At 35.8% G+C, this 24,196-nt stretch overlaps 1 protein-coding gene and 1 long non-coding RNA gene across 5 annotated transcripts in view; one reads left to right on the top strand and one right to left on the bottom strand.

Moving 5' to 3' along the window:
- Positions 1–23,904, bottom strand: part of LOC148611772 (uncharacterized) — a 68,383-nt gene extending 44,479 nt beyond the window's left edge. For 2 of the 4 annotated variants that reach the window (XM_088592635.1, XM_088592638.1), the window contains exons 1-6: positions 15,845–16,153; positions 4,809–10,858; positions 4,146–4,267; positions 2,691–3,002; positions 1,847–2,054; positions 352–611 (exon numbers count right to left, since the gene is read on the bottom strand). In XM_088592635.1, coding sequence (XP_088448761.1) covers positions 352–611; positions 1,847–2,054; positions 2,691–3,002; positions 4,146–4,267; positions 4,809–10,821 — 6,915 coding nt within the window. In that variant the 5' untranslated portion in view covers positions 10,822–10,858; positions 15,845–16,153. Of the gene's footprint in view, positions 1–351; positions 612–1,846; positions 2,055–2,690; positions 3,003–4,145; positions 4,268–4,808; positions 10,859–15,844; positions 16,154–17,420; positions 17,494–23,673 lie in introns of those variants that run through there. The other 2 variants (XM_088592636.1, XM_088592637.1) reach the window with 2 other exon arrangements.
- LOC148611771 (uncharacterized) overlaps positions 11,865–24,196 on the top strand; it is a 23,251-nt gene continuing 10,919 nt past the window's right edge. Inside the window, exon 1 of the long non-coding RNA XR_015924208.1 lies at positions 11,865–12,058. This is a non-coding gene — a long non-coding RNA (uncharacterized LOC148611771). The remainder of the gene's footprint in view (positions 12,059–24,196) is intronic.

Below are 24,196 nucleotides of genomic sequence, written 5' to 3'. Positions count from 1 at the left end.
CATTCTCACATTATCAAAATTTTAGTTTACACTTAAGCACAGGGACAGTTTTCATGAGGTCAACAAACAAAGTGGAAATTGCCAAAATCTGAAGTAAATATAAGATAAAAAAAGGAATTGTAATAGGGTAAAATTTTGTTGAACATATAGAAAATATTGAACTAAAATATGGTCTGGACTACCAGCATGTATTTCCTAATTTTTACCCCTAGGCTACAAAATGAGAGAATTAAATTATCACACATGCCTCTTTATGAGAAAGTAATCAAGGGAACCAAGGTTATAGCGGTAATTAAAAGAATAATGAGGAAAGACAAAAGAAAAAGTTATCAGAAATCAAATGAAACTTACATGACTAGGGATAAGGCCACCGAAATCATTATTAACATAACAGTCTCCATTTCCATCTGTATCTACAGGTTGGAATCTTCCATCAAATGACATCATGAACCTATTACATGGACAAATTGAATTAAAGTTAAATCGTCCATTCCTTAATCTAGTTCTAGTATTATCTGCTATGTTCTTCCAGTACCAACGAAGACATAGAGCTGATGGTGAAGGATTAGGTGATCCTTGGTGTAACGTCATGAAAAATATTCCATTGGCAGCTGAAAAAAATATTGATAAAGGAAGGACTTAGAATTTACAATATTGATGACACTTTCTTATATTCTAATTTTTACTGTAGTGTTAATTTTGCTGTAAAAACATATGACAAGACTGAATAAAATTCAAAATACCTGTACATTAATTTTTTAAGATACCAAACAAAATTTAAATATGATATTGGGTATACTTCAGATTAAAAAAAAATACTTATTGGGTCAAATAAAATTATTAATAAATTCACTTCTCCTCCGACCCTAAAAAAAATGAAAAAAATAAAAATAATTGGGATGGGAATTTCAAAATCAGGACTTTTTTATTTTTTTGTGTTAGTTTCTTGTATTAAGTTACATGTACTATAACACAAAAATTTTTCATTTCTAAGTGAACTGTAGTTTCAAAATGTGGATTTCCCTTTAATTTTGAAATTTTTTGTGCATGATAATTTCTCTTTGGTTAGTAAGGTCTTCAATTAAATGCTATCAATGAAGAAAACTTTTTGTTGATAAAAGTTTTTATTATCATGCTATGCCATGGTAACATTTATGCCGTAAAAGGTACTAACCTGATGCTGAGTGTAGTAAAGTTTTATAATGGTTACTGAAAATTTGGGGAAAAAAGCATGAGTTACTTTTATAGGAAAGCATGATTAAGTTTATGATTTAGGCTAGTACATCGTAGCTGACGAAAGTTTTTAGCATTTGTCATATAGAGTACTGGTTATCAAGAGTTTGACTCATGTATTTACCATACCAGACGCGGCAAACTTTCAATTTGACCAACACAATATTTGGTCAGACATTTAAAAAAAAATTGTGATTGGAACTAAAAGTGTTAGCCCTTTCCTATTTGTGTAGAGACCAGTGCAAGGTATGACGTTAACATTATGTGTAGAGACCAGTGCAAGATATGATGTTAACATTTTATCAATCAAACTAATGAAAACTTTAAATCTAGGTTGTCCATGAGTAAATGCATGTTGAAAAATGAATAAGATTTGGTTCACACAGTCCTGCGAGCAAGTATAAGTTAGCTTTTTCATGACCGAATGATAGTTTCACTTGTCCAGGGCAATAGGACATCCTTCAACATCATACCCTGCAGTGGTCTCAAATCTGCAGGATATTCAGTCACACATCTTGAATACCCTGTCTGTTCAAACAGATATTTTTTTGTCTGGCAGGTCAGACGGTCCAGCACATTTCAAATAGTCTGCTATACCTACAAGAATACTTACAATCAAATGTATTGCCTCGGTATTGTGACATTGCAAATCCGGCATCTAAGAAAGAAAATATGCTAGACTTAGAAGTCCCTTCACCAGCATAACCAATAGCCACCTTTCTTCCTTCTGGGGGAAGAAGAATATTAACATCTTTGTACACTGCATAGGCAAATGTTTTTCCACCATCTGTTGCTAGTACAAATTGAAACTGGACATTGTCCTGAAATATCAAAAATTAAATGATATCAAATGCACCTGATATGAGGGTCAGTCAGTAAAGGAATTCTTTAATCTTAATTAAAAAACCAAATGTGTTTTCAAGTAGCACTCCACCTAAGAATCATGCAAAATGTGATTCATGGGTAAAAAGCCTACATGTATTAATATTTGATATTTTGTTTGAATTCCCATAGTAAACAGAAATCAACATTTAGTTTTTCATGTAACCCGTGCTCTTAGGAGATAAAATTATATAGAATGCACTGTAGATTTCAAAATTAAGGGAGATAACTCTATAAATAACACTCAAATACGATAGAATCTATTGGATTTTAAATGTTGATTATCTCCTGAGAGCAGGCAGATTTGAATGAATAATTACACATTTCATAGTATAGACCCATAAAATAACTTAATTACAAAAATAAAAATATGTAGCCTTTTTTGGGGTATATCACATTTTTCAGAATTTGCATAATTCTTATAAAGACAGCTACTTAAAACTTGTCAAGACACTTGTAGTCAATGCTGTTGTGTCAGATAAGACAAATATGTCTGAAATAGTACTTTCATAATGCAGTGTATAAATGGAAAATGCCATAAAAAACAGTCATGTATAATGTAATAATGTACTTACATTTGTGTCATACAAATCCACATGATCCCAAGTAGCAACATAAACGCATGATGCTTTAAAGTCTTTGGTTTGGCCATAATAATTAACTGTGGTAGAAACTTTGTTGATCATAAACTCTGTCTGAGTATTATTACCATTGCTATCACCCTCGGAGTATACATGGTAATACATGGCTCCATTCCCATACGTAGTTGGATGCAGGTCTGTCCAGTATGGGGCAATTATATTATACCGGCCTGTGTATCTGTCCATCTGCACGGGTGAAAAACTTGAATATGTACACCCTACACAAACCAAGCCATTGGTTGAAATCTGAAATAGAAGAAGGAACTTTCATTACATAAGTTACTTAAATTATAGAACAGATGTTCCAATTGTTTTGTATGTTTTTGTGGTACACATAATGCATGTAATGTACAAATAGACCGAATTATTCTGTTGTTTAGAAAATCATGCATGTTTCATGGTCATTCTACATTCATCTCATACTAATCAGACATTTTTTATTTATTTTCATTTTTTATGCTGTTTTCTAAATGGCAGAATAATTTGGTTTAATGTGCAAAGTATACAGTGATAATATGTGGTATATGAGAAAGACACCAGAGCCCAGTTGTTCAAATATCTGCATGTAGTTTGGGTATAGTTGACAAATTTTATCCAATGGGTAAATTTTTGAACAACTTTGCCCATGTACATCAAGCTTATTTCAAATGATATTTAGTAAGTGATCAAAATGTTAACTAGGACTTTTTTTCAAGCTTAAATACTAACAAGAATGTACATCCTCTTACACTTAGAGTTACAGGACACAGGCCCCCATTTCAGGCAGAGCCTCACGTCGTAAGTCGTATAACTCAGGGGATGAGTCTCTGTCCCAAATAGGGGCCTGTCTTACAGAATCAAGAGACAAGTATGCAGTAAATCTAGACTATAAATGAGGAAAAGGCCTAAAAATGTCTGAAGCACAAGAACTGGATTCAAACAAAATTAAATGGCTTTCTCTTTTATGAAACTCAGACTATAGTATAGTGGAGAAAGAGCCTTGCATGCCTATAGTTACACTGTTGCAGCCGTCGCAGGTGCCATGGTGCTATTGAGTGAAAATGCGACAATCAACTTTAGGATCAGTCGGTCTTTATCAAAGAACCACGACCTCGAGCACACAACAATCGGCATAAAATTAAAAAAAAATGTTTCAGTAACAATCCTTATAATATATAACTTACAATGCGCCCCTGTTTTCCAAACAAAAAATAATCTTTGGCATTATGTGTTGACCAATTGACGTCAAAATCCAAATTCGGAATATTAACAGATTGAAGTCTCCACAATATTCTTTATAAACACTAAAAATCAAACAATTCACATACCTTCCAAGTATTTAAATGTAATTCTGATTTTAACCCATCATATAGGACTAAGTTATCACTTCGAAAAGCCTGTGTAACTTACCGTCAAATAGCTGAATTCACTACCGAGGAATGGAATGGACGAAAAGCATCGAAGATTTCTGGTTGATGTGTCGTCACCAATAAGCCTTGAATCCCCTTCCGTGGTGCCGAATGCAAGTAGCTCTGAAAATTTAGAAATAATTTGTACGTGTGCTGATAAAAATATATTGATGAGAATTAATTAAATTAAAGAGGTAGGTAAGGGACATAACTCATGAAATCCTTGATATGTTTGTATCATATTAAATTTCACCAAAGCCTATCAAGCTTTCAATTGAAACAGAATGAAACCATTCCAAGTTACTTTGATGTTTACATGAGATTGATGTTAAATGCTGAATACAAACGTTATTATGATTTTTAGGGTTGTGTCCCTTACCCTAGGTCTACCTCCTTAAATGAAAAAAAATGTCAATTTAGCTGATAAAGTGATTTTAAAAAGGACAGACACAGTTAAACACCCAACAGGCGATACACAGCACTGACAAAACGGTAAGCATTACTCTTAGACTTGAATTATAAAAAAAAACTTGAGTTTAACCGATGCTACATAATAATGCTTAAGATAATGTGTTTTACATCAAATCACTTTAAAAAAAACAGGTATTAGTAACAATTTAAATTGTATGCATTTAAGATATTGAATCTACTGGACAAGACTTACCTGGCGTTTGTGGTCCTGTTGTTGTTGTTGGTTGTTGTGTAGTTGTCGTTGTGGTCGAACTGGTTGTACTTTCAGTTGTCGAAGGAGTTGTAGTGACGGTCGTCGAAGGGGTTGTAGTTTCAGATGTCGAAGGGCGTGTAGTTTCAGTTGGAGTTGATGTTGTTGTAGGCTCTATTGTAGTAGATGATATTGTAGGAGGGTCAGTTGTTGTAGAACTGGTAGTAGTTACAGTTGTTGTCGTTGAAGGTTCAGTTGGAGTTGACGATGTCGTTGTAGGCTCAGTTGGAGTAGATGATATTGTAGGAGGGTCAGTTGTTGTAGAACTGGTAGTAGTTACAGTTGTTGTCGTTGAAGGTTCTGTTGGAGTTGACGATGTCGTTGTAAGCTCAGCTGGAGTAGATGATATTGTAGGAGGGTCAGTTGTTGTAGAACTGGTTGTAGTTACAGTTGTTGTTGTTGAAGGTTCAGTTGGAGTAGACGACGTCACAGGAGTTTCAGTCGAAGTAGATATTGTTGTAAGAGGTTCACTTTGAGTAGATGATGGCAATGTAGTAGTAGGTTCATTTGTGGTTGATAATGTAGTTGTAGGTTCTGTTTGAGTAGATGACGTTGTCATTGGTCCAGTTGTCACAGACGACATCGTAGAAGGTTCGGTTGAAGTGATCGACGTTGTTGGTGGTTCAGTAGAGATGACAGATTGAGTGGTGACAGTAGTAGTTTCTGTTTCGGTAGAAGTAACTGATGTGGATGGAACGCCTGTTGATGAACCTGACGTAGTTTGCGACTCAGTAAGAGTCGTCGTTTCTGGTGAAGAAGTTATTGTAGTCTGAGTATCAATTGAAGTGCCTGGTGTACTTTGTAAACTAGATGATGTAGCTGAGGTAGTCGACACACTATCGGAAGTGACCATCGTAATCTGGACATCGGTTGTAGTAAATATGGTTTTTGGTAAGACAGTTGTTTGCGTTGATTCTGAAGTAACTACCTCAGTAGTTGTCCCAGCAAAAGATGACGTCTCGGTGGTTAGTGCATTAGATGTAGTCATTGCTGGTGAAGACGTCTCGGTAGTTAATAATTCAGTTGTTGTCATTGCTGGGAATGAAGTTTCGGTAGTCAGTGTTTCGGTTGTTGTCATTGCTTGGGATGACGTCTCAGTTGTCAATGCTTCAGTTGTTGTCATTGCTGGAGACGACGTCTCAGTAGTAAGCATTTCAGTTGTTGTTATTACAGGGGATGACGTCTCAGTTGTAAACGTTTCAGTTGTTGTTATTGCTGGCGACGACGTCTCAGTTGTTGTCATTGCTAGGGAGGACGTCTCAGTTGTTAATGCTTCAGTTGTTGTCATTACAGGGGACGACGTCTCAGTTGTCAATGTTTCAGTTGTTGTCATTGCTGGCGACGACGTCTCAGAGGTAAGCACTTCAGTTGTTGTCATTGCAGGGGACGACGTCTCGGTTGTCAGTGTTTCAGTTGTTGTCATTGCAGGGGACGACGTCTCTGTAGTTAATGCTTCAGTTGTTGTCATTGCTGGGGACGACGTCTCCGTTGTTAATATTTCAGTTGTTGTCATTGCTGGTGACGACATCTCAGTTGTTAATGCTTCAGTTGTTGTAATTGCTGGCGATGACGTCTCAGTTGTTAATATTTCAGTTGTTGTCATTACTGGCGACGACGTCTCAGTTGTTAATGTTTCAATTGTTGTCATTACTGGCGACGACGTCTCAGTTGTTAATGCTTCAGTTGTTGTCATTGCAGGGGACGACGTCTCCGTTGTCAATGTTTCAGTTGTTGTCATTGCTGGGGACGACGTCTCAGTTGTTGTCATTGCTGGGGACGACGTCTCAGAGGTAAGCACTTCAGTTGTTGTCATTGCAGGGGACGACGTCTCAGTTGTCAGTGTTTCAGTTGTTGTCATTGCTGGGGACGACGTCTCTGTAGTTAATGCTTCAGTTGTTGTCATTGCTGGGGACGACGTCTCCGTTGTTAATATTTCAGTTGTTGTCATTGCTGGTGATGACATCTCAGTTATTAATGTTTCAATTGTTGTCATTACTGGCGACGACGTCTCAGTTGTTAATGCATCAGTTGTTGTCATTGCAGGGGACGACGTCTCCGTTGTCAATGTTTCAGTTGTTGTCATTGCTGGGGACGACGTCTCAGTTGTTAATATTTCAGTTGTTGTCATTGCAGGGGACGACGTCTCAGAGGTAAGCACTTCAGTTGTTGTCATTGCAGGGGACGACGTCTCAACTGTCAGTGTTTCAGTTGTTGTCATTGCTGGGGACGACGTCTCTGTAGTTAATGCTTCAGTTGTTGTCATTGCTGGCGACGACGTCTCAGTTGTTGTCATTGCTAGGGAGGACGTCTCAGTTGTTAATGCTTCAGTTGTTGTCATTACAGGGGACGACGTCTCAGTTGTCAATGTTTCAGTTGTTGTCATTGCTGGCGACGACGTCTCAGAGGTAAGCACTTCAGTTGTTGTCATTGCTGGCGACGACGTCTCAGCTGTTGTCATTGCTAGGGAGGACGTCTCAGTTGTTAATGCTTCAGTTGTTGTCATTACAGGGGACGACGTCTCAGTTGTCAATGTTTCAGTTGTTGTCATTGCTGGCGACGACGTCTCAGAGGTAAGCACTTCAGTTGTTGTCATTGCAAGGGACGACGTCTCAGTTGTCAGTGTTTCAGTTGTTGTCATTGCTGGGGACGACGTCTCTGTAGTTAATGCTTCAGTTGTTGTCATTGCTGGGGACGACGTCTCCGTTGTTAATATTTCAGTTGTTGTCATTGCTGGTGACGACATCTCAGTTGTTAATGCTTCAGTTGTTGTAATTGCTGGCGATGACGTCTCAGTTGTTAATATTTCGGTTGTTGTCATTGCAGGGGACGACGTCTCCGTTGTCAATGTTTCAGTTGTTGTCATTGCTGGGGACGACGTCTCAGTTGTTAATATTTCAGTTGTTCTCATTACAGGCGACGACGTCTCAGTTGTTAATGATTCAGTCGTTGTCATTGCTGGGGACGACGTCTCCGTTGTCAATGTTTCAGTTGTTGTCATTGCTGGGGACAACGTCTCCGTTGTCAATGTTTCAGTTGTTGTCATTGCTGGGGACGACGTCTCAGTTGTTAATATTTCAGTTGTTGTCATTACAGGCGACGACGTCTCAGTTGTTAATGATTCAGTCGTTGTCATTGCTGGGGACGACGTCTCCGTTGTCAATGTTTCAGTTGTTGTCATTGCTGGGGACAACGTCTCAGTTGTTGTCATTGCTGGCGACGACGTCTCAGTTGTTAATGCTTCAGTTGTTGTCATTGCAAAGGACAACGTCTCAGTTGTCAATGTTTCAGTTGTTGTCATTTCTGGGGACAACGTCTCTGTAGTTAATGTTTCAGTTGTTGTCATTACTGGGGATGACGTCAGAGTTGTTAATGCTTCAGATGTTGTCATTGGGGACGACGTCTCTGTAGTTAATGTTTCAGTTGTTGTCATTGCCGGGGATGACGTCTCAGTAGTAAGTATTTCTGTTGTTGTTATTGCTGGGGACGACGTCTCAGTAGTAAGCATTTCAGATGTTGTCATTGGGGACGACGTCTCTGTAGTTAATGTTTCAGTTGTTGTCATTGCCGGGGATGACGTCTCAGTAGTAAGTATTTCTGTTGTTGTTATTGCTGGGGACGACGTCTCAGTAGTAAGCATTTCAGCTGTTGTAATTGCTGGCGATGACGTCTCAGTTGTTAATATTTTACTTGTTGTCATTGTTGGTGACGACGTCTCAGTTGTCAATGTTTCAGTTGTAGTCATTGCTGGGGACGACGTCCCAGTTGTTAATATTCCAGTTGTTGTCATTGCAGGGGACGACGTCTCTGTCGTTACACCTGCAGTTGATGCGGCTGTAGGGGTAGTTGCCATGAAAGTTGACCCATCAGTCGACGATGCTGCAAAGGATGACGTCTCTGCTGTTACACCTATAGTTGAAGTCACAGGTTGAGAAGTTGTTATTGTAGTTGAACCGACAGTTGACGATGCTGCTATAGATGACGTCTCTGTTGTTACACCTGCTGTAGAAGTCGCAGCTTGATAAGTCGTAATTGTAGTTGAACCATCAGTTGATGATGCTGCTATGGATGACATCTCTGTCGTTATACCCGCAGTTGACGTCGCTGTAGGGGTAGTTGTCACTAAAGTTGACCCATCAGTCGACGATGCTGCTACGGATGACGTCTCTGTTGTAATACTTGCGGTGGAAGTCGCAGCTTGGGGTGTTGTAATTGTAGTTGAACCATCAGTTGACGATGCTGCTATGGATGACGTCTCTGTCGTTATTCCTGCAGATGACGCCGCTGTAGGGGTAGTTGTCAATAATGTTGACCCATCAGTCGACGATGCTGCCACGGATGACGTCTCTGTTGTAACACTTGCGGTGGAAGTCGCAGTTTGGGAAGTTATTGTAGTTGATCCATCAGTTGATGATGCTGCTATGGATGACGTCCCTGTCGTAATTTCTGCAGAAGACGTCGCTGTAGGGGTAGCTGTCAATAATGTTGACCCATCGGTCGAGGATGCTGCTACGGATGACGTCTCTGTTGTAACACTTGCGGTGGAAGTCGCAGCTTGGGAAGTTGTAATTGTAGTTGAACCATCAGTTGACGATGCTGCTATGGATGACGTCTCTGTCGTTATTCCTGCAGATGACGCCGCTGTAGGGGTAGTTGTCAATAATGTTGACCCATCAGTCGACGATGCTGCCACGGATGACGTCTCTGTTGTAACATCTGCAGTAGAAGTCGCAGTTTGGGAAGTTATTGTAGTTGAACCATCAGTTGATGATGCTGCTATGGATGACGTCCATGTCGTTGTTCCTGCAGATGACGTCGCTGTAGGGGTAGTTGTCAATGAAGTTGAACCGACAGTTGACGATGCTGCTATGGATGACGTCTCTGTCGTTACACCTGCAGTTGATGCGGCTGTAGGGGTAGTTGCCACGAAAGTTGACCCATCAGTCGACGATGCTGCAAAGGATGACGTCTCTGCTGTTACACCTATAGTTGAAGTCACAGGTTGAGAAGTTGTTATTGTAGTTGAACCGACAGTTGACGATGCTGCTATGGATGACGTCTCTGTTGTTACACCTGCTGTAGAAGTCGCAGCTTGATAAGTCGTAATTGTAGTTGAAACATCAGTTGATGATGCTGCTGTGGATGACGTCTCTGTCGTTATACCCGCAGTTGACGTCGCTGTAGGGGTAGTTGTCACTAAAGTTGACCCATCAGTCGACGATGCTGCTATGGATGACGTCTCTGATGTAACACTTGCGGTGGAAGTCGCAGCTTGGGGTGTTGTAATTGTAGTTGAACCATCAGTTGACAATGCTGCTATGGATGACGTCTCTGTCGTTATTCCTGCAGATGACGCCGCTGTAGGGGTAGTTGTCAATAATGTTGACCCATCAGTCGACGATGTTGCCACGGATGACGTCTGTATTGTTACACTTGCAGTAGAAGTCGCAGTTTGAGAAGCTGTAATTGCAGTTGGGCCATAAGTTAATGATGCTGTTTGGGATGACGTCTCAGTCGTTACACCTTCAGTTGATGTTGCAGCTTGGGAAGTTGTAATTGTACTTGAGCCATCAGTTGACAATGCTGCCATAGATGATGTTGTTACGCCTGCAGTTGACGTCTCTGTAGGGTTAGATGCTATTGTAGTTGAAGAATCAGTTGATGCTGCAGCTTGAGTTGATGTTACTGTTGTCAAACCATCAGTTGACGATGCTGCTATTGGTGACGTCTCGGTCGTTACGAGAGCTGTTAGCGTTGGGATATATGTCATTATAGTTGAACTGTCAGTTGAGGTCGTTGATGGTGTCACGGTGGTGACACCTGCAGTTGATGTCATTGATATTGCTGTAGGATCAGTAGACGTTGCTACTGTGATCGTTGAATCTGTAGAACTTTGTGCACATAAACATCTAAGCGTCAAAATAATCACAAATGTCTTTAAAAGAAATGTCCAATCCATATTTACTTTTTATTTGGTCTCGAAATATATTTGTTTCCTGCAAAGAAAAAAAAAGATATCACAGTCAGCATATGAAAAAGATTGGCCATTGGTAAGTCTTGTAGAATTAAAATGCTTTATAAAATTACCTAAATTTCCCACTTATCGTTAATTCCTTTGTGGTCATACGAGTGTTCAATTAAGCAAGTTTATACTAATAACCTATTTTTTTGTTTTTTAGTCTATTTATAAGGCTCATGAGGTAATAGCGAGTTTCCTCTTTCCTATTTCCGACTGCAATGATATGATACTATTAAACCCTTTCGCGTTAATTGTTAGATAGTCGATAAGCATGCTTGACGAATTTTCGCGTGTGTAATAAACATGCCCAACAACTATACCGCAGTTAGCACAAAAGTGTAGTTTGAAAACTGATTCTTACAAAGACTTGTCTATCAATAAAGCCTTAAAACACAGAAGAACACTGAAAGATGGCAACAATAGCAGTTCTTTATGATTTCGTCATCTTACATGTTCTCACATTTAAAAGTCCAAGGTAATTTCAATGAAGTAAAGTTGTTTTCATTTTAGATTATTTTCATTAATTCATATACGAGATATACGAAATATTATGACAAAATTTTGAAATGTTTGCTCAGAGGACATAATTAGAAAGTGGTCAGATACGTTATCTCTTTTAGATGGTAACTCTAAAGTGACATTCCATTGAATTTAATATTAGACATCAATTATCGGCATACGTATCAGAATCTGTTAGCGGGTTGATTACAGGGCTAGTTATATCATAGTTCTTAAACTTTGTATTATGGGAAGATTTTTGCGTTTTTGAACAAAATTATACAAAATTCCAAATGCAAAAATTTTTATAGCCAAATAATTACAAGAGGTTAAGGAAGATCAAGTATATTTGTAGTCCTCTATGATTGGACCATTCGTTTTACCAATAGCAAAAACATTTTGACAGACAAACTTATTTATATAACTTGGAAGCATTTTCAAAATAATAAAAAGAACATGTAACAAATAGTATTTGTTTTGTATGTTATCATGGTTTATCATTATTTCTAATGTTCTTATATAATACTTTAGGTATGGCTGATCTTATTTATTGGATATATATACATATCAAAAACAATGTGAGCATGCTGTATACTTGGGTGGCTTTTGCATACCGGTATAATATCTAATTAACGATATTATATAAGTACTGTGACTTGTGAAAAAGATCAACTGAAAGGTAAGAGGTCAATCGGTAAACAGTGGCGCGTTTGGTACCGATAAGTTTATATATTTATATTTCATCTGTTGTATGTTCTGATAAGTATTAAGAACAATGAAGAAGTTAGTATTTAACTGTTGACAATTCCTCCGACCTTGAATAACAAGGGATTTCTATGACAAAATCTATAATGTATGGATATTTGAATGATATTAAGTTTGGTCTATTGCATAATCTTTTTAAACTAGTAATATCTGATGTATTTTTCTCTTCTAAGACTTTCCTACTTAGAAAAGTTATTTATATTTTGATTTACAATGTAAAAGTAGGCATTTTAAAACTTTTATTGAGATTTACAGCGATTTACAAAGAAGTCATAAACATTTACTATTTATGACTTGATATTACATGTTTTTTTTGTGTGTGTTTGTTTTAAGTGGGGTGGTAACTATACTTGAAATGTCCATGTGTAATGTAACTCTACAACTCTTCTACAAAATACGGTTAATATTATTTCTTTCAGCATGCCAGACCCATGTCTGGGCGGAAAGGAGTCTAAAAACCTAAAGTCTATCGAAAATAAGATTTTTGAAGAGAATTTTTACTGCAACCTCAGAGCCATTCCATTTATGTTAAACAAGTGTTATTATATTTTACAACCAAGCAGAAGTGTATTTATTACCCTTAAAATGTGCATCACGTTCGATTAAAGCGTTTTCACAATCCTTAACATGTCACTTCATACATCAAGATAGTTATGTCTGTGTTCAAATAGAGGATAGTCAATTAAAACCAACTTTAAATATTTTCAATACTAAGTGTCTTTAAATGAATGGGTTATTGTAGTTAAGGTATGTCGTTTCCCATGACCTCACCCCCATTCACCCGACCAAATAAGTGAGTACAGCCATTCCAAACGTGTTTCATTGCCGTACAAATTAATTTAAAACATTTTATCTGCCCGACATGTATACCAGCAATATTTCACACAGGTTAAATTTCTCTATTTAAGAACAAATTTTCGGAACGTCATTACCTTCATTTAAACCGCATTTATCTTGACATGTGTTTCATTAAAGGGTCAAAGGTCTCTCGAAATCTACCCGTCTGAACCCTTCATAAAACCATTGGACCAGATCTAGAGAATGGCATTCTAGGTCACAAAAAAATATTACCGATGAAATTATTTCCTGTATGAAATTTCATTTGAGTCTATACCCAGTAGCCGTATTAAGATCAATATCATGTTTTAACACGATCACCCTTCATTGGCTCTCAACAAGATTGATCACTGATAAAGTAGCATTTAAAATAGTTTAGAAAGAAGATCGGTCAGAAAGTAATGCCTGTCTTTTATTTAAACAGAGGCGATGTGTATTTATATTCAATATCACCACTTTACCATGTCAAACAATGCTTCGTCATGATCGACTCAATTTGTGTCGATCGAGTCGAAAGTTTTGTGAAAGAGAAGCCCAATTCTGCCTGTCCTGCAAACTAGAGACAGTTTTGCAACAAAAGATTGTAGTCTCTTAAAAATCACACAAACGCACGCACAAAATAAATAAAAACACTGACATAACGATAGTTTTTATCCGGGTACGCCTATCTCCGGGGTACGCATATCTCCATGACCGAGACAAATATTATCCTGAGCATTACTGGGAAAGCTAAAGATTAGGAATATCTTAAATTTTACAGATTTTTTTTTCTAAAATTAATGCATGTAATGATACGAAAAGCGGATCAAGTGAAAAGGGAAATTTAATACGTCGCCGCCTTACTCGTGCATTAGTCTGAAGAATTCGTGATTGCTTTGCATTAATATCAGCAAGTATCAATTACGTTCTTTATCTTGTAGGCTAAAAATCACTAATTCCACTTCCCATAGGCTTCTATGCTAATTTCACAATATTCAATGGCTTCTCTGGACTTTACCTTAACTTTAACCTGCAGATGACTATATATCAGCATGATTCTACATATGTCAGCTCACAATCCTCAGAATGGCATGTGGGGTTAGCAGACTTGCAGTGCAGTACTGGTCACCGGAAGTGAAGGGTCTATAAATAGCATGGGAAATCCCAGTGTTTTCACAAGATAGGGGTATATTTAAAAATCATTATGGAGAATAGGCTTCACATCACAAGAAGCAAAATGCACCTATAAAATGTACAGAAATGTTTTTCCTTTCAGAAACTGTTTAAATTTTTAAAATAAGATGAGAACTTTTTTCACAGCACTATGAGGAACAGGGGTAATTTCTGCGTAGGACTATTTTTGCGTACGTTCCAAATGCTCATTGGTTGAATTGGTGGTCTGTAACCTGTATGCCGTGTTAAGTATCGTCCTCCGATTTTTTTTTCAACTAAGTTACTCGAAAGAAGCCAAAATTACGAAATGGCTATATATATACATGTATATCTCTTGGATAAACTATATAATAGCTGATTTTTGTAATATATATGTGATTAAAATGATCACACAAAATGCAATGCCGATAAATCTTGTATCGGTTTAACTGATTTATTCGGACCTTTTTCAAAAGTCGTGTATTGCAAACATTAATTTCTACTGTATGATATATTGAGGACATTTAACTCTTTTGATTGACTTTAAGAGACAACTTTGGGTTGGTATTTCGGAAATGAGATTGGAGTTGTTGAGTCGTCTTGGTAATTTTGTAATATATCTTACAATGGCTGTATAAATTTTAGTAAATTGTCCTTACGTATTTAATAAAAAAAAATAAATGTCAACAATATCTTCACGTGTGCGGTTTAATTATAGAAAATAAAAGAAGCGTTACATGAGAGGGCAAACTTAATGCAGACTATCCTTTACATGACAAAAAAGACGTCTTTCGTTATTTTTAAACCACTTTAGGATAAAGGATTGTAGAAAATTAACAGGTTTTCGTGTCTTTGGTTTATCCCCAGAGTACTGACAGCTTCACACAACGGTATTTAATTCATTTTTAAAAACATAATACTTAACTACTATAGTTCTAATTACAGGGGCCTTTCCTGTTTTCTAATACAATGCCATCTTAATGAGCTAAACATCTACGTTTGTACGATCAAAAAGAGATTAAAAGTGAAAATTAAATGTGTTACTTATAAAAGTCATATTTACGCAATATATAAATACAATATTTACTATATTGTATAGGCTTAGTGGTGAATTTATATTTTTCTTAAATTCAGAAAAGTTTCAAACAGTTTGAATTTTTGTAAAATAAAACAGTTACCAGAAATCTAGCTACACTTTATATTACGTAATCTCCTATCTTTATTCTGTCTTATTTTTCTATCTGTATCAGGATCATAGAGTGCACAGGTTGATACTGCATGCAATATAATTATTATGCACGATCCCCCTTTTCGGGTCTTGTGGAGGATAGTACTTCCTTGTTGCGACTTCAATCATTTGTAATTATATCTTATGTCATTGTATAAATTGCTTAAACTAATTGTTGTCGATTTGTCGAACTGTTACGGAGTCTTGATAAGAATGTTTTATATTGCAAATGCAGACCGAAAGCTGTAATTATTCTTTCATGACAGTTTCGTTGTAATAAATGTAACCTTTTCAATACATGTAAATAAAGAAATGGCAAATACAAATGTTTCCTGATATATTTGCATTTTCTGCTAAAAGGCAATATAGCAAAACTGCTTTGAATATACATATACACGAAGATATGACCAAATCAACAGTCATCAAAAACATATCCATGAGTTCATTAAAATATACGGTATCAAATAGCCGGCACATGTGAAACTTAAAAATAATAAAACTCACCTTTAAGATATATATTCTATATTATCCTATACAAAAAAAATCACTTATATCCAAAATGATAAATGGATGGAATAAAAATATGTAAAATTATATTCCAAACGAAACATTTATTAGAAACATGTTCACTATTCTATTTCACTATTATTCCATTTTTTTATTGACCCACCCAGTAATTCCTTGATGGAACACGCTACGTTCGGGGTCTCTCGTTCCTTTTCGTATGTAATTAATTTCGGGCAGTTTGGGTGTGCTCAGGTATAACGAAAAGGAATATAGTACATTGATAAAGTCCTTTGAATGGTATCAGGGTATTACCGAAACAATTATGTTTGCTGAAGTTTTACATCTTAAAATATTTTAACAATATGTTGGCGAAATGGATTCTCCCTGCTATTGTATTTGACCTATTTAGTACTTGTCAAACAAGTTTTGCATGAAATGAAATTTTTAAATGACCAATGAACTGTTATAGAGGATTTAGACTTCTACACTTCCAGACGGTATTATGATATTGAATTCCTTTTTTAAAACAGTCTTAGATGTGTACTATTACAAATTAACAGCCTTATTTTACAGGATACAAACATATGAACATCGCTAATTCTACCAGCAACATTATTTGTCAAGGAATGCATGCATGGATTTGAAGCATATTTCTTAGAATTATCAATTTTTGTGATATATACAACTCAGTGTTCAAATGAACTACAGGTGAAACAATAGATTTTTATAGAAAATTTGTATAAGGACAAATCAATTAGACAAATAACATGGTTATTCATCATTCAAAGCACGTTGTGAAATAAAAGTAAGGGAGAAATTGCTGGACAACGGAGCACATAGTTGACGTTTACGTTCTAAAGCCCTGGCTTTTGTGGACGGAATCCCTTTAAATTGTATCTATTTATAAGGTACTCCCTGTTGGCGAAAATGCAAGAAATCTTTTTTTGCTGTTTTAAAATTATTTACATCAATTTGCGGAATTACAAACACAATATGGAATACTTGTGGATCGACTGATATGTTACATAGGAAATTGCATGTATTCTGATATAAAATATTTTTTATTAGGGCAAAATAAAGTTTCGACATTTTAATCCATAGGGGTTCCTCCTTTATTCGGATACAATATAGTGAGATCTTGTCTCAAATACATGTGCTCTAAAGTGTAAAAGTCTTCAATGATAAATGTAGTTGAGTTCAAATGTTAAGATGACAGGACAACTTTTTTGTATCAATACATGTACGAAACAAGTTGTATGTCTCACATACGGTATCCCTAGTGGCAAAATACAGAAAAAATGTGCAAATAGTGATCGAGATTAGTCTTGATCTTCTCAAGACCGTAGTTGTAGAATTGGTTTTCGACATTATACAATGTAACTCGCCCGATTTTAACCACCATGACAATCAATTTAATACAATATGACCAATATGCATGCATCTACTTACTAATTTTCCACTGTTTACGATTTCGGTTTAACTGACAACTCTTTCAGTATGCTTGTATCAAGTTTGAAGACGACGAAATAAACATAGGGCCAATATACAAAAAGGATAATATCAGTTTACATACCGGTAGGAGAGAAGGTCAATAAATGTAGAACTTGCACACAATTTTCACACCTTTGATCAGCGTTTCGTTCTCGTAAGCAGCATGCGATAAGACATGTGACTACTGTGACAAATTCAAAATAAAATCCCGGAAGTTTAAACCCTTTTTGGTGCGCATTTTGTAATATTATAAATGTGAAAACAATGAAATGGTAATCAAATTAGCCGTAAAATAAATATTCCAAAGATTATGTCGTTATTCTTTTCCGTAAGTGATCTCGTGGTAGCATGTACTTGCAGCTGACTCTTTGGTGTGTATAAGCAATTTTGACATGTACAAGTGGTTTAACAGGTTCTGGGAACGCGCGTGCAAATGCTGTTAGAAATTTGAAAAACAAATTACATCTGTACTAGCACTAGCTGCCCCGTGCAGGTCCGGGTGTTAAAAGAATAGGCCTGCAGCAGCGCTAAGCTTGTCGTATAAGGCGACTAAATAGTGCTCAGAAACCTAGCCGGGGGCTAGGCGCTCTGCCCACAGAGCAACTGGGATGTTTGCCCCAGGTGGTGGAATGGGGTACCCCTGGCGTGTTACCTGCTGGGGTTGTCAGGCTATAATACGGAAAACCTGACCGCAAACCATAGTGGTGCACCGTGTTGGGAAAGATGCCACGTTCCTCGCACGTTGAAGAACCCTGCTGTGGTATTCGGTAGGAGTAGGAACCTTTGCGCTCCGCCACAGGAGGCTAAATTGCCCTACCTTACCCATCCCCCCTTTTTCCAGTGGCAATCATAATTTGTCGACCCTATTATCCTTGTGACACATCCTTTTTTTTTCATTTTATGTTCATTTTATCGTCCATTTCATGTTCATTGTCTGAATATAGCTGAAATATTGCTGCTCGGACGTTAAACCCCAACAAACAAACAAACAAACAAACTAGCACTAGCTAAAATAAGGAGGTTTCTCTATTAAAAAAAGAAGAAAAAAATGTTTTATTTGTTTTGTTTGCAGTTCATTTATTTCTTTTAAGGCTAAAGTAAACTGTTATTTAATTAAGATACCAAGACCAAAATAAATAAACTGGATAAAACCAAATCAAACATAGAAGCAGACATTCCTTTTAAAAATTTTGGTTTCAAAAATAGAACTGATATCTACAACTGCTAGAGTTTTATTATATTGATTTTTACACAGGCCCTTGAGACCAGGAGTTTTAAAAACTTTAATCACAAAACAAACACCAAATCATGTGTGTGCATGTTTAAAATTTGTAAAAAAAAAAAAGGAATTCTGGTCCAAAGGATTTGTGGATTTATAGTCAATGTGTCCAACACACAAAGTTTCATACACGTACATTGAATATTCAGTTGAAGCGTGATTAGTTGCTTAATTAACTCCTTTTTCTTAATGAAATGGACAATTCTTTTTACCCTGATCGATTGAAGGAATAGAGAAATAGGAAATCGAAACGCAAAAGACCAGGGTCATCTAATGACATCAAAGTAGTCAATTACCTACTTAACTGTAACAGATCAAAACCTGTATTGATTAACCAGAAAAATAGTTCCTTAATTTTTTTGTTATCTTTTGAAACTGGTTTAGTTGAAACAAATGTTTTTCATAGCGTATTTTATCATTTATTTTCCTGCACGTTTTCCAAAAAAAGGAATAAAATAAGTCATCAAACACAAGCAACGAGTAATCAAGGGAACTAAGATTCTAGGGAATCAAAAGAATGTAATCCAGGGACAAAGATCAGATATGGAAAACAGACACACAACAGAGAGCATAAAATAACCAAAATAATACATACAAAGTGACAAAAATTAATGAGCAGTCCGGACTCCATTAAAATTTGGGATAATTTACCAGGTGCCCCGGTAGGACAAGCGTCCTCTGCTTTTCTAGAAACACCCACCGAGTTGATCATAAGAAAGTCAAGTCCAGCGTAGACGAAAGAGGAAAGGAAATCTATGACAGGTTGAATAAAAATATAAGAAATTGCCATTGCAATTTTGAATCTTCGTATTTACCATGTATGTGCTGATTTGTCTCTCATTAGGTCAGAAGCCAATAGATCTTTGGAAGCCAAATTGATAGACAAATGTGATATACATGTACTCCAATTTGTACCTACTCGGCTTTGTAAGGGTCGGTATTTGACACAAGACCTGCTTAAGATTAGAATATTTTAACATTTTTAAACACAAACTGCGTTGGTTTAACCGAAAATGCTAGTCAAACCATTATAACCCTATCTCTAATCGTTTGTTTCAAACGCCCAATTTTTGCTGTAGAAGTAATTTCATAGAAAGTTTAAAATCTACAACTGTCCTTTTTGATAATGTCAATAGAATATTTCGTTGCTTTTAAGTCGACGCTATTGATAAAATACTTTGTTAACTTCCAAGTAATTGAGTAATATCTAAGATGTTAACCTACCTTGCAGTATGAGGAATTTTAATTCATTACCAAAAGTAAATCCGTTTACAACATTGAGAATGATTACCTACATGTATTTCATAAAGTCGCATTTAAAAAAAAAACCTGTTTTTTATCAATCTAACATTTTGATTTATTTCCTGTCAACGCGATGTATAGAATTCTTATTGGGGATTGAAAAAAAGATTGTAGTAATCATCAACTTATTTTGGAATATATGTCCATACTTTATTTTGATATTATTATACCCCTCCCAAGTGTTAGAGTGCTCCATTCGTCCTTACTTAAGTGAATAAGTGAAAGGCGGACTGCTGCCACTTTACATTGACTTTAAGCTGCAATCAGGTCATACAAAATTACCTAACTCGCTAGTCAGAAGCCTTGCAAAACATCAAATGAAAATGCCTATCATGGTGGATATTTTGAAAAATATGTGAATTTTACAATTGGAAAAGATAGAAAAAAATTTAGAAAATAGTATTTGCATACCCACCCAATGACACATATGATTAATTATGTAAGCGGTTTTGATATAAAATTGGAGTCTTATAGACCACAATGTTATCTTGGAGAGTATGCATGTGAATATTTAGACGAACATCCTGGTACAAACAAAACAGAGCAAAAATTGATATCTTGAATGGCAAACCCAGATGTACATATTATGTCGTGGAGTGATAGTTTGCAACCAAAAAGTATCACGCAGTATAAATACATGTACTTTAAAAACATATATGATTTCATTGGTAATGTCATTTATATTGTCGATATGGATACACATGTTCAACCTTTCTTTATAGTGTTATAACACAAAACGTGGGTTTTGTAGTGGTATATTAATTTTTTTTTTTAAATATTCTTGGTTACACACGACAAAATTAAACAGAAAAGATGTGTTTGTTTTGTTTTATAGTTTATCTGACTTCTATATTTATTTAAGGAATGACTGTTATATTTCGGTCTATGAAGAAATAATTCAATCACGCATGTTATTTTCAAGTGTTCGTCACAGACATTGCATGAAGTTATTTCAAATAGACTGAAAAAATACAACAGCCATGCCTTATAATTTAATTCCAATAGCAAAATATTAAAATAAGGTTGATGACGTATACATGTATTACAAATTCTCAGTCATATTACAAAATTTAGTTCATGAGATGATGGACAAAATTATTAAACCAAACAAAAAGCGTGTTTACTTCTGAAATTAAATTAATATCAAGTAAATCGAAAATGTTTATGGTATAAAAAAAAAAACCTGATACTCCAGCTATGTCTAAATATAGAGTCAGTGCACGCGGACGAAACGTTTGAAACGGCTATGAGCTAAATGGGAATACATGTATCTAACTTTGCTCATTTTGGTCTCTTTCAATGAAGCAGAAAACCCACAGAAGAAAAATGACCAAGTTTAACAAAAATTCTTATAGAATCAGTAAACTGTAAATCCAATTTCCGTCGTCACAATATTATCATTTCAAATAATTTTACTATTTCAATTTCACACTAGTTTTAACAATTCAAACACTACAGTGTCAATATTTTCTAAGATAACAACATTTTAGCATATTTCGACATGCTTTTGCCTCAAAATATTTATTCATCTTTTCATGTTAAATTATAGTCCATTTTCTGTTTGGGTTGATCTTGTCCCGATCCGACCAGTTGATACAAACTTTCACTTGATCTTTCAACTTTGGATTCAAGTACAGACGAACATTTTATTTAGCTGTCTGGCAAAAGTTGTTGTATTGCAAGGTTATTTAGTTCTATTTAATATTTATTGTTATTTCAAAAGTTCTATGAACGTCACCGTGGCCTAATGTTTGTTTCATATCCACCAACTGTCATATAAATGCCCTTCCTCCTCAACAAACATGGTCTTCTTCATATGCTTACTTTCCGAGCACCTGCGTTTAACCCCTCTTTAGTTTTTTGTGGGTTTCTGCTATTTTCTGCATGCACTTATGTCGTTTCTTTTGTGTTGTTCGGTCTGTGTTTGTGTTGTTCGGTCTGTGTTTTTTTGTGTGTGTTGTTCGGTCTGTGTTCTTCTTGTATTATAATTTTGTGTTGTGCGATCTGTGTTTTTCTTGTATTATAATTTTGTGTTGTTCGGTCTGTGTTCTTTTAGTATTTGTTCTTTTATTGTTTCTGGTGATCTCCCTGTTCAAGGATTTTTCCTCGTTTACTTCTTGGTATTATTACTTCGTTTCAACAGCCATTATCACTTGATAGAATAGTTGTTAATATTTACACTGAAGGGGTAGCTTTTACTTCGTAAGTACAAAGCAGTTGAAGCAATATCAAAAGTTATATAGCTAAATACATATTATATCATTGTAAAAACGAAGATCAACACAATGACAAAACAACTATACTAGATCTAGTAATTAAAAGCAAAAAATCAAATGGTCAAATGATGAAATTGAGACCTGGCACAAAATATAGCCCCTTGTAAAAGTTATAATCGATTCCATATTGTTGAAGTCGGACTGAGTAGAACCATTCTGTAAAACGTTTCCCGGGTATCCACCATTCGAAAGGAGAGAACGTTTTCGGATCATATTACGTGTAGATTGCACAATTCATTAACATATTTTTTTATTATTTAATTGCAAAAATAATAATAGTTTTAATTGTTTTGAATGCTAAATTATTGTGTCGCATTGTTTGCTACTCATTCTCTTAATACATGTATTCTGTGCTCATGTTTCCATCTTTTTTTATCTTTTTTTTCTAGAGTAGATGGGAAATGAACTCGGTATTAATTTGGCATCCTCATTTTGTTATCCAACATGTTTACAAAACTTACCCTGTCATTAATACTATAACGCCATTGGTAAACGATGTAACTCCAACTTTATGCATTTTATAGGAAGCTCTATGTTTTTAGTAATAATATTAAATGGTATAAGCTTTAATAATGTAATACATCATGATGTCTTTTTAGAACTCAAAAGCGAAAAATCAGTGCCTTTGAAAATTACTGCGCGTGAAACCGCATACTGTCAAATTATCGTCTTAAATGAATTCATGACAAACACTAGGTTTCACCTAGTTACATATAGTAATGATCTAAGGAGACATATTCGTCCTTTAAGTAACGAATGCGATCATTGCTATTTTTTCTACAATAAAAAAGATACAACCACTCTGTCTTGTAATGTTAATTCGTTTGAGAAAGTGGTCGTCAAGAAGAGAAAAAAAAAAACGAAAGCAACAAGCAAATTTCTCGCCATTCTAGGGGAAAACGAGAGCGGAAAGTAAACACTGCATAACATTTTATCGCATGTAGAAAAGGTAACTTTTGATTCTTACATGTACATATATATAGCATGGACTGACCCAGAAATTTAACAAAGAGGGTCTGATCCACAAACTTATAAAAGGGAGTTCACGTTAAGGATATCATTTGCTCACTCATTTTTGTAAGATTTTGTACTAAGTCGATAATATTTTCCAAAATTAAACTAAACCAGAAAATATCATAAACCTATAATTTAAGCACCCTAGAGTCATCGCCTTACAGTGGCTTGCCCAAACAATTAATTCTTAAAAAGGACATTATGTAGAGCTGCACAGAGCACTTCTGGTAGTCAGAATTATGTAGATTCATTTGGCGAAGGGCAGATGGTATACCTATTGTTTGCCAAGAGAGCTAGACCAGCAGATAAAATTTTAAACCTAATTTTTTACAATTTACGCAAGCCGTATTTTGTTATTTAATTGGGATCACTTTATGGTTTCGCCGTTATTGCCCCTTGAAATACGATAGTCGAAAACGACTGTATATAAAATTTACTTTCCTGTAATACACTATTATACTTACTTTAGTTAGATACCGTACCTTTAATACCACTACATCGTCTTAATAACTGAGACATTTAAAATGATTTATGTAAAAGACTTCATTCATGTTTTCTCAATGCCAGAGGCATAGTAGTAGTAAAGCGTATTGATCCAATTTTTCACCATGAATGTTTTTTATCCTTCTTAGCCCACAATCCCATTATCTTAAGAAAGTATTCCAAGTCTAAACCAATCCCCATAAGGAATTGCTTTTAAGCTGCATTTATAAGCAGATTTGTGTATTGTTCTTTGGAATTTTAGTGGTTTTTGAAATTGCGGGCCATTCAGTCAATGAATCACGTGATACCCCCAGCAATGATCTATTTTAACCCGGGTATATAAGACCGTATATCTTCAGTTTAGAAATATTTCAAATGGTAGCGAGTGTATAGAGTTTAAATCGGCGTCATGAAGCGTAAAGGTATTATTGGCAGTATGTTCAATTGTGTTGACTACTTAGTACCAGCATGATAGGGAGGATATGTATTCGGATATACAAATAG

The sequence above is a fragment of the Perna viridis genome, chromosome 7 (genome assembly GCF_037379345.1).
Source record: "Perna viridis isolate PV_CMFRI_1.1 ecotype Kerala chromosome 7, ASM3737934v1, whole genome shotgun sequence".
Taxonomy (NCBI): domain Eukaryota; kingdom Metazoa; phylum Mollusca; class Bivalvia; order Mytilida; family Mytilidae; genus Perna; species Perna viridis.
The sequence above is the reverse complement of the archived record's forward strand: the minus strand, read 5'-3'. Positions and strand labels throughout refer to the sequence as shown.